Genomic DNA, 17,247 nt, shown 5'->3' on the forward strand with positions numbered 1-17,247 from the left:
GTGCTGCTTTTTTTACTCAAGAGTTCCAGGACCTTACTTCCTGGAAAAAAAACTGGTCCATTGGAGTGAATGGATATGTCGGAACTCTTCTGCTCGGTATAAAGGCATTCTCTTCATTTAAACAAGCGTAGCTCGAGAGGGTGCCGTTTAAAAAACATGAACATGAAACATGAACGGAACATCTTATTTAAAGATTTCCTGATTATTTTACTTTTAAACTCATCCAATGTCCAACCCTGGCAGCCAATTTCTGTATGAATGGTAACCCCGTCCACAGATAATGAGTTATGTGTACCAGGGGGATAGCCACGCGTTGCAAACAAGCGCTCCCAATGTGAAGCAATTGGACCCCGTGACAACCTAAATCCTGCACATCCAACAAATCAACAGGCGCGTGAAGCTAGCCAGGATAACACCGGATAAAAGGAAGGTCAACCTTCAAAATATAACGTTTACTGTTACTAAACCACCCGTTGCCACAGTTGCTCATCAGTAGGGGTTTTACTTTGAAAGTAAAGAACAGGAAGTTTTATATTTTGTTGTCTCGGTACTTTGTTTTAGCCAAGAGTCGCTAACGTTAGATAGCTGGATGCTTTGAGTTAGTAGAGCTCTTAGCCAGCCCACGAGAAATTGATTTTTCTTGGAGTTTCGGATCACCGACATAAATAACCAAGAAACAGCACATATTCGGTGGTAGGTTTGCCATTTTATAGCGGTCTTAGTTCGCTAGCTAAGCTAACGTTGGTTAGTGTGAATCCAGCTGGCAGTAGCTGGGAACATCCTGCTAGCCAGTAGCTAGCAAGATACACCTGAAAGAAGTGAGGTGAGCAGTGTTTACCTTTGTTTTTAAAAGTACGCTACGGCGTGTGTGCATACCATAACTTGTATGTAAAGCATTTAGTGAATGTCACACCTGTCCATTTACGATGTTCCATGATAACCTTGTCTTCGTTCAACTCAAGGCATTATCCGTTGCATGATAATGTTGCAGAGATAGACAACGTCAGCTGATCGAGATCACCGAAACATAACTTGGATACGTTTTTCCTTCAGGTGGGGACCAGGCCAACGTTATGGCAGGTGGAATTACAGAGAGTGGGGAGCCCTACTCACCATTTGTGAGTATCAAACGCAGGGATGGCCACTGTTGAGCCCCATTCATTGTATGTTTGCTAGTCAGGCAGACGTTTAACTGTCTTGTAACTGAATTGTGTAAGGAGAGCTCTTTTAAAGGCATGTTCATCAATATGCTTTTATAGCCTAGCACTCCTGTGGAAACACTCCTGGACACAAAGTCCACCTGACTGAGACAATTCAAATGTTAAACACTGCAGTAATTAAGGATTTGAAGTCAACAAGTTGCAGTACTCTGATGATATAATAACCTGGAGATGCTTTAACTGAACATTGACCTTCTGGGTGAACTGCATTTGATTGATTTTATTCAACAAATTAAAAAATGCAATACACCAACAAGCATACAGTATAACATAATTAATCAGGATATCACAATAAAGTTGCTAAACTTATTTCCATTGTGGTCCTGAGTACCAGTATCAGTATCATCTCTAAGTATGTGCCAGTTCAATTGACTGCCTTGCCTCATATTGTGGGAGGATGTTGGGAAGTATGATTGAGAATGGGTTGATCATTCCCTTTCGAAAGAGGAAACCATAATCCTTACACAGCCATTTTTTTTGCACGTCAGTCCTATTTCTGGTCTGTGTTTGGTTTTGACTGCTCAATAAAGCCCCTGACGTTGCTTAAATGTCTGCATGACTTTGTCACAACGCATTCGTTTCTGCTGGGCAAATGTTTTCCCAGGAAGCAGAAGCTTTGAATCATTAAAGCGCTCTGCTATCTGATACGGGGAAGTGCTGCCCAATTAGCCCAGTTGTCTTCCTTCACATTGGTTTATTAATCCACCTGATAGTCTGGGAGCTGTCGGCCAGCATGCGGAGAAACACTTTGATCTAGATTTTCTCAACATTTGTGAAACATTCTCAGGTCACACCTCACTCACCTTATGGCACAAACAAAATGAGTAAGAAGATGATTGATCTCCATATGGGGAAACTAGGTCACAGCAGCAGTGACATTTTACAAGTAAAAAAGTACAAATACAATACAGTAAACAGTGGGGTAAGCAGGTGCTGCAATTAGATAGACCTGACAGTACTGCATACAGCCCCTCCCCAAACATATGAACAAGATAGATAGATAGATTTGAGTCTTACATCTGTCTTTACTGTCTTTCCCAGGTGGGGTTGGTGTACATGTTCAATCTGATTGTGGGAACAGGAGCGCTCACCATGCCCAAGGCCTTCGCTACAGCTGGCTGGGTGGTCAGCTTGACGCTCATCGCCTTCCTGGGCTTCATGAGGTAAGTTTAGTTCAGCTTTGAAGACTGAGCTGTTAATTAAGTCTGAGTTTGTGTAGGCGGAGCTCTCTTACTTTTTGCCTGATAATCAGACTGAAGTGTCAACTCGTTACATTTACACTCCATTAGTCCATTTCCATCCGTGATGAACTAAATAAGCATGTTAATTCTGAGGTCTTAAGCAAAGGAGAAGCACGGTTGGTTAAATCAGTGTCTTCCGGTTTAATGGTAAGCCATGTAAGTGGCACTTCAGATGCTTGATGAAGATATATTGATGTTTTGATATGTGCAGTTTGATTATGGAAGGAATTCTGCTATATAATTATTTCTTCCCAGGCTTTCCCGCTAGAGCTGGAACGATGTGAAAATTTCATATCACGATTATAGTGACCAAAATGATCACGGTTATCAGTATTATCACGGTTTGTTAAAATGTGCTGAACATGTTCAAAAAGTCCTAATACACTCACAGAAATCATTTCACAAAGTTTTTTTTATTGAGAACTCAGACCCAAAAAGGATTGATACACTCTGAAATCATTTCTCCAAGGCTGCGCATTTGCATCTGGGAGACTGTTGCCAACTTTGGTTGATGATGGACAGTATTTACCATGTTTTTCAAAGCACTGTAATCACGGTAACATGGTAATCACGGTACCACCGTTTTAATAATGAAAATTTGAAACGGTACGGTTATCGTAAGGATTTTATCACGGTTATCATTAAAACCGGTTATTGTTACATCCCTATTTCCCGCCTCTGTGATTTGGAGTTCATATTGTAATTTATTTCTCTTTTTTCTCGATTAGTTATTCAGTTCTATTAAATGTGGTGTGTCTATTCGGTGCTGAATGATGTATGAGACATTGTTTTATCCCTGCGAGAACCATATCAATATTTCACACTTGTCTGTTGTTCTTAATTGCTTTTGTGTGTTATAATTCTCAGGATGTTGAGGCGTAGGAACAAAGAACAAACTGTTGATTGTGTTCAGGCAGCAGTTGTCTCCAGGGAGTTGTTAATTACATCATTAGTGTAATTAAAGGCGGCTTGTTAACCTGTGTGTATTTTTATCTCTCCGTACCCCCCCACCCCCACCCACCCGCCAGCTACATGACGACCACCTTTGTCATTGAGGCAATGGCAGCCGCCAACGCTCAGCTGCGCTGGAAGAGGAGAGAGCAGGAGGAGGTAAGATGGACAGATTTGACCGTTCTTGCTCTTAGATTAAAGTGATAATACGGAAGATTTTCATCTAAATAAATGTCTGTTAAGTCACTATCTATGTGATAGTGACTTAACACAATGGTGATGGCCCATTGATGGAAGCCTTTGCATTTTCACTATTGCAGCATTTATGAACTTGGTGTCTGTGGTGACACAGGGTTAGGGCTGGGACGGATCAGAAAACCCACGGATCGGATCGCGTGACGGATTTTGAGCCACGGATCACGGATTTTTCGGGATCAGCAAAAAAAAAAAAAATAGGCTATATCAGATTTTTTCTCTCAAAATTAGATTTTCGATTTGAATTTTTAATACTATTACGGTATACTTCTCTAACCATTTGTTGCCCTGCACAGCTCAAAAAATATTTTTTTCTCATGACACAATTTATGCTTTTACTCTGAAGGCAAAACAACCCAACTTCCTTCCAACTTGTTTTAGGTGGCACTGCGCCTAACTTCCTGCCTGTTGCTTGCTAACGTAGTCACATGACACGGGTACAGACCAGACCGGGTGAGTCTGGAAACATAACGTTGATGCTACGTTATGCTACTCGGTGGCCCCACGTGTTGTTTTGTTGTTATGTGTCCAAGGCAACATTTCACCGTCCGGTGATAATGTGTTCGTGAAACGTGTGCGCGTGTGTGTGTGTGCGTGTTGTGGCTCTCCTATCTTGTGCAGCGCGCAACATGCTGCTCGCATTCCTGTGCTTTTTCAGAGGTGTTGAAATAAGTTTGTTGTCTTTAGTAGCCACTAGCCACAGCCTTCAGAGAGACTTTACAGCGAAGGGATGAGGAAGCTCACTTGTGCTTGCCATGATGGTGCCTGTCTGTGTCTGGCTGCGCTGCAGGCGTTCTCATACACTAACGTTAAACGTTAAATGAAACGAAAGGGGGGGGGGGGGTCCGCGGACCACGACGTTCCGAACCGTGTGCCGAACCGTGGGGGCTGATCCGTACGGGTCACGGATTATCCGTGATCCGTCCCAGCCCTACACAGGGTGGGCGGAGCTAACACAATAGACTCACTCTGTAGGTTACTGTAGGTTCACAGGGTGGGCGGAGCTAACACAATAGACTCACTCTGTAGGCTACTGTAGGTTCCTGACAACTCTTGTGTGAAGTAGGATAACAAGCTACTTCTTTCCGGTCTCTGCTAGCATTACGGGTGGTTACTATGGCCGAACATACTCAGTAATGTCACATAATAACACTGTTTGGATATCACCTGCAATTACCACTCATCGCCAATAGGTGTCACCCAAGAGAACAAAACTGAAATCTTCCGTATTATCACTTTAAGTTCCTCTTAAACAATCCAAGGTTTATTATTGTTATCATGCTTTATAAACGTAGTCATTTGAATGGGATGATGTCTTGTAGCTGCTATAAGGATGTGTTAAGATGACCCAGATATTCAAAGAAGACTCTTGTGGTAAAGATTCATATCTACCAGCTTGAATTTGTCTAATAAGGCATTAAGCAAAACACGATTTACACCAGGCAGACCCAAAAATGTGGAACTAATGTCAGTATAAATGCAGCACAGAGATTTCTGGTCCTCAGCCCTGGTAAGTGGCTGTGCTAGCAGTTGTCGTTTCTACATGCTGGAACGTGTTTAGACAGCTAATTGGAGTTCACAATTCATCTTTTTCTTTTTTAAACCAAAAAATAATAATGTTTGAAAATGATCTGTGTGAAAGTAAACACGATTCCAAAGTGATTTCAGTCAGTGAGTGTGATGTTAATTTTCCAACTCTAAACCGCATGTTTGCATAGCGCCACCACATCTTTTCGTCGCAAGGCAATTATTACGAAGTAATTATTTTTGTGTAGAAATCATCAAATATTCAGTTTGTTGTTCGGTGGAGAATGAAGAATGGTTGAAACTTGATCCTAATTCCTCAGAGGCACATATGTAGTACGGCTAGGGGAATGTGTAGTACACAAGGTAACGTAACAGCTTTAAAATGAGTAAAGTAATGTCTGACTTTCTTGGTGTGGATCTATAACAATTTCCAATGCACACTGTCAGAAAAAAGCTACACTTTTTCTTTCCTGTTGGCCTGCATCAAAATATTCCCACACCACCAAAGCTGAAAGAGCTCTCTTATCGATGACGTCTTCCTCATTTTGAGTCCAGGTTTGTGTCTATGTGGGTTTCTCTTCCTCCACAGTTGCTTGAAATGTCGTCATAGAGGGAGACACTCATTGTCATCATCATCCACCTCACTAGCCTACTTCACCTTATTACTAGCCTATGGAACATTTAATCTTCAAAGCTGGAAAAGGAAATGAAACTTTTAGCGGATATATATATATTTTTTTATAGAGATAGTTATTGTTTTATTGCCCATCCCTAGGGAAATCTGTCTCTTGCCACCTCTGTAAGAAATGATAATCCAACATGGATGGAGCTTTTAGTGTAGTGCTGAGGGAGAGAGAGCAGAGTCTTCAATCATTGTGATTCTGACTAAGAAAAAGACCCATGTGCACTCCATGGATCACCCTCAGCTTATGCTTTCCTTCCTGCTAGAGAAGTTGCTTGCTTGCTGAAAGCCTGTGGGTTTCCATTTGAGGAGTTAGATGCCTCAAATGGAGGACAAGGACAATGGCCTGGCTCTGACAGCAACCCAAATACATGGTTCCGATTCCCCTCCCTGCCCCGCCCACATCATCGAAATTAAACAAGAGAGGAAGAAAAGGAAAAATGTTTGTTGCCACTGAGCGCTTTTCTTCCTTTCAGTTGTCTCTGCTTGACTGAAGAATATTCAAGTAAATAAAGCAGGGGTTCCCAACCTTTTTTGGCATGTGACCCTACCCGAGACATTCAAATTCCGGTACACCATCGATAATATCATCAGTGACATCGTCAGTGATGTCACATAGTATGCTTCTTTTCCCCCACACAATTCTGACTTTAATCTCAAAATTCTGACTTTTTTTCCCTAAAAATTCAGACTTTTTCCCCCTCAAAATTCGGACAGTAACTCGGAATACTGACTTTAATCTCAGAATTCTGACTTTATTCTCAGAATTCTGACTTTATTCTCAGAATCCTGATTTAAAGTTATAATCTCAAAGATTTTCATCTAAATCAAAAAAATAAAAATAAGAGTCACTCACAATGTTGATTGAGGCTATGGTCCGTTGATGGAAGCCTTTGCAGTATATAGTGACATTATGTGACATTAGTAATGTCACATAATGCAACACTGTTTGGATCTCAACTGCAATTACCACTCATCGCCATAGGTGTCACCCAACTAAACTCGGAAATAATAATAATAAAATCGCAAGTAACCCATCTTCGGTAGTATTAAATTGTGTGTGGTGTGTGTGTGTATATATATATAGATATAGATATAGATATAGATATAGATATAGATGTGTTTTATTTCAGGCAACCCTATTTGAATTCCAGGTCACCCAACTTATGGTCACGACCCTAAGGTGGGTAACCACTGAAATAAAGGCTTCTCTTCAACGTTTTAAAGCCCCATTAAAGTAGGCTCAAAACTAGGAGCTGTGAGTCCAGGATTCCCCCTGATGTAAACGATAAACAAAGTTACCATACTGTAAAAACACATTTAGCTAGATGCATGTCGACAAAAGGATGTTTGCAGAAAATGATACAAAGTGCCAAGTAGCGTTGCACAATATAATGCTATTATATGATATTGTGATATGAGACTAGGCATCGTCTTAGATTTTGGATATGGTCATAATGCATTACGGTAAATTGATGTCATTTTCTGAACTTACCAAAATGTTTATTTACCGTATTTGCCTTTATCCACTTTATGTCCAAATGATGTGATGATTATTTATAAGAAGAAGAAAAAACATCTCATTGTGTAAATATTTTGTGAAAGGAAGGAAGCCATGACTTTGCATTTTATTTTTATCACGTTTAATAAAAGTGCTTGTGACATCTCACATGTGGCTTTGACTTACAACTGAACATTTAGCCCACTTCATAGAAAATACCGAGATATATTGTGTATCGCCATTCAGCCTAAAAATACAGAGATATGATTTTTGGTCCATCTCGCCGAGCCACGTTGGCTTTTGAAAGGCTTTCTGGCCAATCTAATTGAGTTCTTTGTGCACCAACCCCAACTGTGTGACCATCTGTGATTGGTCTCTCGATGAGTTGTCCTGCCCTGTTTGAAAGCATCTCCACTTTATTGTCCAAGTCACTGGTATAGTTCAGTTGGTGTAACTAAACACTACGAAGCAGCAGTGTGTGCATACACACATTTTCAGCTCGACGTTGTTGTTGTTAGTCTATGGCCGCTTTAAGACGGGGACGATCTTCAGACTCTCATCCTTAGCTGAGCATCTTAATGTGTCACTTTGTTGGATGCCATACTGTTTCCTTCGCTGGCACTTGCTTATAGAGAGGCAAAGTGACCGCCTACGTCCTGCTTCAGCACTGTACCAGAGATTTTCATCCGCCATTTATTTTCCCATAGACATTTCGTAAAATGCTTATAAAAAATAGTTTGACTTCATCAAACCAAATGGTTCAGATATATTTAGAAACAGGAGAGACCACATCAGATTTCACTTGGACCAAAACGTAAAATAAATTGCGGATTTAAATAAAATATTTTTTCTGTCTAGTTTTTTAAGTTATGGTCAGCGTGAAATGTTCTATGGTCTCTCCTGATTCTAAATATAGCTGAACCGCTTGGCTTGACGAAGTAAAACTATTTTTAAATGCATTTAACAAAATGTCTATGGGAAAATAAATGGCGGATACAAATCTCTGGTACAGTGCTGAAGCAGGAAGTAGGCGGTCACTTTGCCTCTCTATAGTTTGTCACAGAGCCAGCAGCTCCCATCAGACCTCATCTCCACTTCTTCTCCTTATTCCTCAGCCGGCGTTTCACTTATTGAATCAGCTAATAATCCTAAATGCTGACTCTTATTGACAGTTCATTGAAATACATCTGCAGAGAGTTGGGGAAATGAAGAGCTATACTGTATGCTGGGGGCATCTGATGGAGGTGCTCGCGTCTGATTTGTGTGAAGGAGGAACGTCCTCCATTCTCCAAAGTGCTTCCCAGCTGTTCCAAACAATGTCCAGATGCTGCCCCCCCCCTCCTCCCCTGCGTCAGATACACAGCAGATACACATTGTGCTAATGTCTCGTAAACTGACTGTGGCTGATGCAGAGAAATGACGAGTTGCTGTTTTGGAACACGGGGAAGCTAAACCGCATCTTTTCGCACACCCTCATTCGTAACCGCCGACGTCTCCCCCCGCAGGTCGCAGACAGCGATTCCACTTCCGAGTATTCGGATGAGGATGTTCACGTCAGGGGCCGAGCGGAGCCGGAGACCAGACCCATCTTGTCTGTCCGTGAGTATCGTGCTCCCTACAACCGATCAAGTGCTGTTTGCAGAAGATATTGTCCTGTCAAAGGTTCAGCACTTAGATTGGTCTCCCTTCAGTTAAACATTGAATCTCCTCAATGGTGGAAAATAAATGGCTCAGTCACTAGTCCTCATCACGGTCTGTCTAAACTAATGGCTTTTGATGGACTTTCTGTGTTTCCACAGAGAGATCGGGAGGGCACGTCGATCATTTTGACATCGTCGAGAGGGTTGAGATGGGTCAAATGGCCTCCATGTTCTTCAACAAAGGTAATATTCTCTTTAGCCTCAAGCTACTATTTGCGCTGCCCATTATTCAATGAACTGCTGACCCTACCGTCGTTACCCAGGTGTAACATTTAGCGAGGAGGAGTATTGAAGGCATGTGGGATGATTCGCCCATGACGTTTTTTCCCTCACCTTTTATGTCCGATTCATTCACAAAGAGAGGCTGTTAGCTCTCTAATAGAATATAATTATATATGGCTAAATTGCTTTTGGTTGTAATTACCTGTTTGAGACCCCATCAAGGCTGCTGTTTAATCTCCCTTGCGTGTGTGCGTGCGTGCGTGCTGCTAGGCTTCGGTGATAGGGGGATCTAATGAAAGCTGCGCTACCTTGCGACGGCCAGTTGAAAGCAGAATCATGTTCACCTTGAAGCAGAACCAGAACCACCTCGCTGCTTTACACGACTTACCCACGTCAGGAACATGGTGTCCGGCGTACTGCACGCTCCTCGTGCCGTCACGCCCCGGCCTGCTTTCTCTAGTAGCATTAAGCAGCGAAGTGACTCCACAGTCTGTTGCTGTCGCAGGGATAAAGCAAGAACAAAAGGTCAAATCCTTTGACAACATCATCTGTGCAGCTGATCTCTGCTCTTGTCTCGTTACCGTCGTCTGAACACTAGGTGGAGCACTTGGAGCGCAACACGCAGCCCGTCTCCTCACTCACACACACGCACACACACACACACACACGCGCACACACACACACACCCACACACACACACACCCACACACACACACATGAAAGTTGCTCATGCATGCCGTCACTCACTCACCCCCATGCTGTTAAAGGCACAGTGTGTTCTCTTCTCTTCGTTCCCATGTCCTACAGCTCCATTGTGCTATTCAGTGTGACGTGCTAAAGCAGTGTTTGCTGATGACCTATCCCACTGTGGGATGGACTGTGTGCAGGTGAGGCAGGAGGCCATATTGATTGGTAGTGAAGAAATGAGTCTTCTCTCTCTTTCTCCTGCTCCTTGTCCTCTCTCTCTCTCTCTCTCTCTCTCTCTCTCTCTCTCTCTCTCTCTCTCTCTCTCTCTCTCTCCCCACGTCATGGGAGAGCTGCCCAGTGTCTCTAATCAGAACTGAATTAGCTGGGCCTGGGCACGAGGCCCAGGCAGCGCATGGTGAAAGAGGAATGGGCAAACGCAGCGCACTTGTCTATCTGGACAGCAGCACCCAACGTAATGGAGGCGCTCCGTTTCTCTCCACTGCCCAGGATTTTTAACGGCCGTGTATTGGATTCCCTTATGTACAATGACCGCTGGCACATAATGGAATGTGATGGCTGTAACACAAACCCGCTGCCCAGAGGTGAACAGGTTAAGCAAAGCCGTAAAGCAATCGTAGGGTTTATGCTCCTTTTATAAAACGGCTCTCTCAAAGCTAGGCAATCTGATTGGTTCGCAGCCGTGATATAATGAGCGTATACCACGGCTGGTGGTATATAGGGGGCACGGTGGCTCAGTGGTAAGCGCTGTCGCCTCACAGTCAGAAGGTCCTGAGTTTGATTCTTGCCTGGGACACTGTGGGCACTGTGGTTGTGTTCCCCCCCATATCTTCAGTGCCTACTGCCCAGGTGGGGTATCTCGTCGTAAGGGCCTTTCTCTCTTTGTGGAGTTTGCATGTTCTCCCCGTGCTCCCCCAGGGGGTTCCTCCGTATATAACCCCCCCACTAAAAACATGCAGAAGATCAGATCGTCATCGTCATCTGACCAGTGACGACAACACCCGAAGTTGGTCCCCGGGCGCTGTACGAGAAAGCGACCACTGCTCCTGTCCTGGCCTGCCCCTCAGAGGAAAGGACATGCCTGGATGGGTTAAATGCAGAGGACACTTTTCACCGGCCACCGTCAGCATAAGTGTGTTGTGGTGTTCGTGTGACAATAAAAGACGAGGCTTGTCCCGTTACGAGAGAGCTGGGGGGCGCAATCACAGAATCGCTCCGCCTCTGAGAAAACACATGGTAGCTAGCTAGCCTCGCAAACCGAGTGACTCTAGTAGCTAGTGTTTACTGTCGTCTCCTGCTAGCGACGTCATCAGTATACGAGAGCTAGCTAACGGCGATAACAACGTTCACTAGCTACCTAAATGGAAACATTTAAGGTTAACTTCGACCTCCGGCGTAGCTTAACTATGGACGAGTGGATTGAGCAGTGCCTACCGGACACGTTATATCCAGAAAAAAGCCACCTGCTAACGTTAACGTTAGCACAAGCATTAAGCCCGAAATGCACAGGGAGCGAAACTTGACCCGCCAATTTCTGCCCCTATAGCGCACTGCAAGCATCAGATCTGAAATCTATACACCACAGAATGACAGAACTATCAGTATTTTGCGGGAAAAGCCACTAATTTATAATGTAGGCAGGCGGACCGATGATTTTTTTTTTGTTATACCGTTGTTTTGTGCCCCTGTCATTCAGAGGCTGTTGGATCATCCTACCTGTCTGCCGTGCAGAGGGGGAGAAAAAAAGGCAGCGCTGCGTGAAAAAATTATGCAATCATTCTGTCCAAACTTTCACCAATCTAATCTCATCATGACATCCAGGGATAGGCTATATTTTGCTAGCCGATGCATTTAGAACATGATTTTCACTTCGTCTCGCTAGTGTAGTGTATTGACATGCTTGCTGTATTTAAACTGCCGTGAGATTTGTTTGAGGAGCATATCGAGACAGACGGGATGGAAATGGGCAGAGAGGGGAGGGGGGGGGAGCTCAGAGCGCTTTGGTCACTGCTGGAACCTCGTTTGACGCTCCAAAATGGAAACAGGTTTGGCGTACGGGCATCAAGGCAGTTTGACGCGCGTCAGAAAGCTCTTGGTGCGTGTTCAGCAGCAGTTTAAAACAATGGGTGGGCTTCCAAACGCAAGCGTCTTGACGCTCCCTGTGCGTTTGGGGCTTTAGCCAAAGTTAGCTAGCTAACGTTAGCTGCTTAATTGTCACCAAGCCTGTGTGTTGCTAGCTGACGTTACGTTCAGCAACTGTGAGCCAGGAGAGACTATTTTATTACGTGGAACATTATGATTTATGAATAACAGCCATTTAAATTGGAGTTGTCTATTAATTTCATATTGCCATACTTGGTAACCGTTTTATAAAAGCAATAGCTCACTTCAGCCCATGATATCTATATTATACCACACCTAAGGGTTGTTTTTGCCCGACGCCTGCGCACGACCCTTAGGTGTGAGTCCATTATGATCTATTCTTCTTGAAGATGGGTCCACCATTGATTTATGTGTTGTTGGAATGAATGGCCTACTTAGGCAGTAGTGAAGGCCGTGCCAGGTGAGACCTCTAATGGATGAGCTCTGCCTCGCCTCGTTAATGAGGTCAACTTTTGGAGGCATGCTGGTCACCGTGACGACTGTCAACAAACCTCATGCTCACTGGATGCACAGAGGCAGCCACCTTACAATTAGCTGCACACAGTTTTGTGTGCACAGTATATGGGTAATGAATTCTTCGCCAGTTCTTTACGCTGCAATTTCATATTAACAACTTGACATCCATGATGAGTGGTTTAGTCTGGGATGTGCCTGTTTCATTGTCATTTTTCTTCTTCTTAGACACACTAAGCATTAGGGATGCACGATAATTATCGGACCGATAAATTATCGGCCAATATGGCCATTTGCGTTATTATTTATTATTCCGATAATGGCCTTTTTCCGATAAATTATCCGATAATAATCCTGCTTTATTTTTTGCCTCGGAAGCGGAGCTTTTGTTGTCGCACATTCGTGACATCACAGCTGCGACGCAAACATGGCTGCTGCCAGTATGCTGCAGTTTCAGAATTATCAAGCTACTGTAATTTGCAATCCATGTCCCACACAGGTTCCGAGAGGAGGGGAAACCAATAAGCTGGCATTACGTTAAACCAAAGCTGGCGATGATGCAGCGGATATGTTTGTTGTTATTGTTAGCGAGTTTTGTTAGCATTAGCTCGTCGTGCGGCCTACCCTGCAGACTCGTCCGCTTGGCAGACAAAATGCTTGTGACATTTACAGTCTGTGGCTTGTGATCAAACAGCCCCGCAAAAGCACTTAATACACAGAGCTGGCGTAAACTTATAGAAACTAATGGAAACCCCTTTACCCGAAATGAAACATCCAGGGATTGTGTATTTAACTCGCAACCACTCGCTAACGTTAAGCTAACCGCGCTAGTTAGCGTTAGCTGCTGGACCATAGTGCTGGACAGAGCCATCTAACAGCCAATAATGAAAACAAAGGCGCAGTCGCGCGCACATTAGGCTACATAAAAAGCATCAGTCAGTCAACATAGGGTTATTTTCTTTAATCTGGTGGCAGCATTTTTCAGTAAAAAGTGAAACGACACAGATGGTTTATATAGTGCCTGCCCCATTCATTGGGCCCAGGCTACAACTCACTGAGAACTGGAACCCATGCAAAATTTTAACAGATCAGTATGACAAGTCTAAATTACTATGCCTTTTGTCATTGTGTTTTATCTGCAGACTAAGCAGCTTGGCTTTCCGTTATATAAAAGCCTTTATTTTTGTATTGACTATAATTGAGTGATACACTTTATTAAATCAATCATATTATATCAGAAGTTTTCTTCGTTTTGCGTTCACAGTGATGTCAGTTAGATTTGGTTAGGTCAGAACTATGCTCACTACATCCATACATCTACCCTAACCCTTTTTTAACCCCAGGTGTGCATAAAATACAGGTTAAAAACTAAAAAAATATATATATATATATATTTTTTATATAATAATTATCGGTTATATCGTATCGGTTATCGGCCAAGAAGAATATATTTATCGGTTATCGTATCGGCTCTAAAAATCCATATCGTGCATCCCTACTAAGCATGTTTGTAGCGATTCATTCGAACTCTGGAACCAGGGATGCACCGATATGAAAAGTTTGGCCGATACCGATACTGTTTATGTAAACATAAACAGTGAATTTGAACAAGTTATGCATTTCTTTATTTCCAAAACATTTGGAAAAGCCCATAAATAGTAGATTTACATCATTGTTTCCTCTCAATGTGAAAATTTCGGACCGATGCCGATATGTTAAAAAATGACTAACATCTGCCGATACCGATATGATTGCCGATATATCGTGCATCCCTATCTGGAACGTTTGCTTCTTCAGTTTGTTTCATTTGGCCAGGTGAGAATGATGCTATCTGAACTCTGGTGTCACCAAATCACCTTACCAAGAGAGGCCTTAAAGCTAATTTATACTAACTGCGGAGTCTCCGGTGTTTACGGAGCGGAGGCTCTGTGCGGCAAGCGCGGCGCTCCGCACAGGCTCTGCGGAGGGACTGCACGGAGCTCCGCGCTCCTCTCGAGTGAATAGCCGACAATTTTCTACGTCAATAAAAACGATTTGAGATCGAAAAAATTAAATGCAAAGTACAAAAACAAGAAGACAACAAACTTACTTGCTAAAAACAAACTGAAAATAGCCTACAATTGCACTCGGATTGATTATTCGCCGATATAAATCAGGATCACACACGGAAGAACTGATGTGACATTTGCATTCCTGCTAAAAACACAACGGGAACCTGAAGGGGGATTCTCCGCTCTCTGCAGACACTGCACTGCTACCGTATTTACCATAAAAGGATGTGCCTCTGCGGAGAGAACGGTCTTGCTGTGAACACCGCGGACACTGGACACTCCGCAGTCAGTATAAATTTGCTTTTAAAGAGTACATGAAGCATTTGATCATATGGCTCTAGTTCATTTGCATTTCACCTCAGACAAGACGGGACACTGCTTTCAAGTCTGAAAGCAGTGGTTGCTGTCCAACTAGGTTGACTGTACAGTAGTAGTAGTAGTAGTACAGTATTTTCAATGTTTAAATCAAAACAACCACAATCCAGGTCAGAAACACAACAGCATATGCTGTGAGCCCATTCAAATTCAAAATCCTTACCACCAACACTTAACTATTGCAGCAAAATGGGATTGTCAAGCAGACACACTGACCAACACTGTCATAAATGTTGCACGCACTTGGCATTTTGTAATAATAAAATATCACCATACTTGGCATTCGATACGATATTTTGCCCACGAAATATTGCGATACTATACTGTATCAATCCCACCCCCACCCCTATTGGAAAGCCCTGCATAACAATATGAAGCGAGGTCAAACTGCAGTCAGGACTGGTGCTCATATTCAGCTCTTTCATCATCTCTAACCTGGCTCGACGCACGTGACCAAACTTACAATGAAGCAGCTACTTCCAGTCCATTCTGTTTACAAGCCGTGGTTTGTTGTAATAGGGCAGTGTGAACCGAAATGAACCAAATGCAAAAGTGGAAGCTTTTCCACTCTGGTTTAGACCAAACTCTAGGTGTGATCGCCCTCTTTTTCCCTTTCCTACACCTAGGAAGTTGTACTTAGGCTGTTTGAAACCAGTTTGATACATAAGTTGACTGAATTTGCAATTTTTCTAGGTACCTGCTTTTGACCAATTTCCGAGGAACCAGATAATGGTACCTTTGGTGGGTTAGGATATCCCATAATACCTTGCGACTCTTCCAATCGACGAAGAAGAACGAAGCTCTCCCCCCAAACTTCCTCCAATGGCCGCGCCCACAAACCTCCCGCAAGAGAAAAAAGTGAAACACCCATTTGCTAAATTACAAACATCATCACTTTCTTTTCATTCTTATTTTAGAATAGTCAATAGCATAAACCATTGCTTCATTTCAGTGCAGTCAGCTGTTTGTACGGGTGTCAGTAAGGTCACTTTTGATGGATAGTAGGAAGCACCCTACCTGACTCTAATCTGGACAGCAGCCGGCTAGGTTGCTAACTAACGTTAAAACTCGCTCCGCCCGCCCCAAAGTAGGGACCCATGGCAGACCTTCAAGTGTAAGTGGAGTTAGTTTTAACCATGCTTTATTAAATGATAAGCTGTCATTACTTAAGTATCCATTTGTTTGTGAATAACATTTTCGTTAGCTGGGTTTTACGCTTTTAATTTGAAGGCGGAAAAGGGAAATGGTGTGATCGTAGTTGGAATTGACACTGGTCTGTCAATTCTATCATTTCACATGTACCATTTCCCTTTTTCGCCTTCAAATTAAAAGTGTAAAAACAGCTAACGAAACGTTAGCCTGTGAAGCCTCGACCTGTCTGGATTATACAAGTAAGTATAACGTTAGAGAAAACAGCCATCAGCCATGCCGTTTTATACAAATGTATTGCCAAATGCTTTGGGATTCAACTTGATCAAGCTTGGTCAGAAAAAGTCTTGTCTATCCAATGGACACGGCACCAGTGCGACCTGTCGCGTGCGATGCTACCTTCGAGCATGAGGACGTCTGAAACGAGTTTATTTTTCTCTCGCCTCTACTAAAATACGATACCTAATTAATCAAGTTATCTACCGTAGTTAGTAGGGCTGTGCCGATTCACTTATCTCCCGATTCGATACTATCACGATACTTGGGTGCCGATTCGATATATATTGCGATTCTTAAGTATTGCGATTCTACGATTATTGCGATTCGATATTACGATTTATTGCGATTTTTGTTTCTTTTTTCCTTTCTTTTTTCAGTTTGTTTGCTTTTTTACACTAGGTTAGAACATGGGAAAAGTTGAATCATACACTAGAGACTGTATATTATATCATGAGTAGGGCTGGGCGATATAGTTAAAAACAGGGGCGGACTGGGATCATAATTCAGGCCGGGCATTAGATACCAAGCAGGCCAGGCCGATATGGGCCGACGCGCGTGAAATTTGGGCCGTTTGAAGCCCAATTTGGGCTGTTTGAAGCTCAATGTGGGTAGTTTGAAGCCCAATTTGGGCTGTTTGAAGCTCAATTTGGGTCGTTTGAAGCCCCATGAGATGCACCCACTTTAACCCTAAAGTGTAATTATTACTTCAGACTAACTAATAAAGTAATAAAACCACTAGTAAACCAGTAGGTGGCGCCTGGCCTGCTGTTCAG

The 17,247-nt window shown here is 43.0% G+C and overlaps 1 protein-coding gene across 1 annotated transcript in view; it reads left to right on the top strand.

Moving 5' to 3' along the window:
- Positions 1–585: 585 nt before the first annotated feature.
- The window catches only part of tmem104 (transmembrane protein 104), a 95,220-nt gene continuing 78,558 nt past the window's right edge, over positions 586–17,247 (top strand). Inside the window, exons 1-6 of the mRNA XM_083650222.1 lie at positions 586–693; positions 1,054–1,118; positions 2,262–2,383; positions 3,490–3,571; positions 8,883–8,976; positions 9,177–9,260. Coding sequence (XP_083506348.1) covers positions 1,074–1,118; positions 2,262–2,383; positions 3,490–3,571; positions 8,883–8,976; positions 9,177–9,260 — 427 coding nt within the window. The 5' untranslated portion in view covers positions 586–693; positions 1,054–1,073. The remainder of the gene's footprint in view (positions 694–1,053; positions 1,119–2,261; positions 2,384–3,489; positions 3,572–8,882; positions 8,977–9,176; positions 9,261–17,247) is intronic.

Source organism: Poromitra crassiceps (genome assembly GCF_964638095.1).
Source record: "Poromitra crassiceps genome assembly, chromosome: 13".
Lineage (NCBI taxonomy): Eukaryota > Metazoa > Chordata > Actinopteri > Beryciformes > Melamphaidae > Poromitra > Poromitra crassiceps.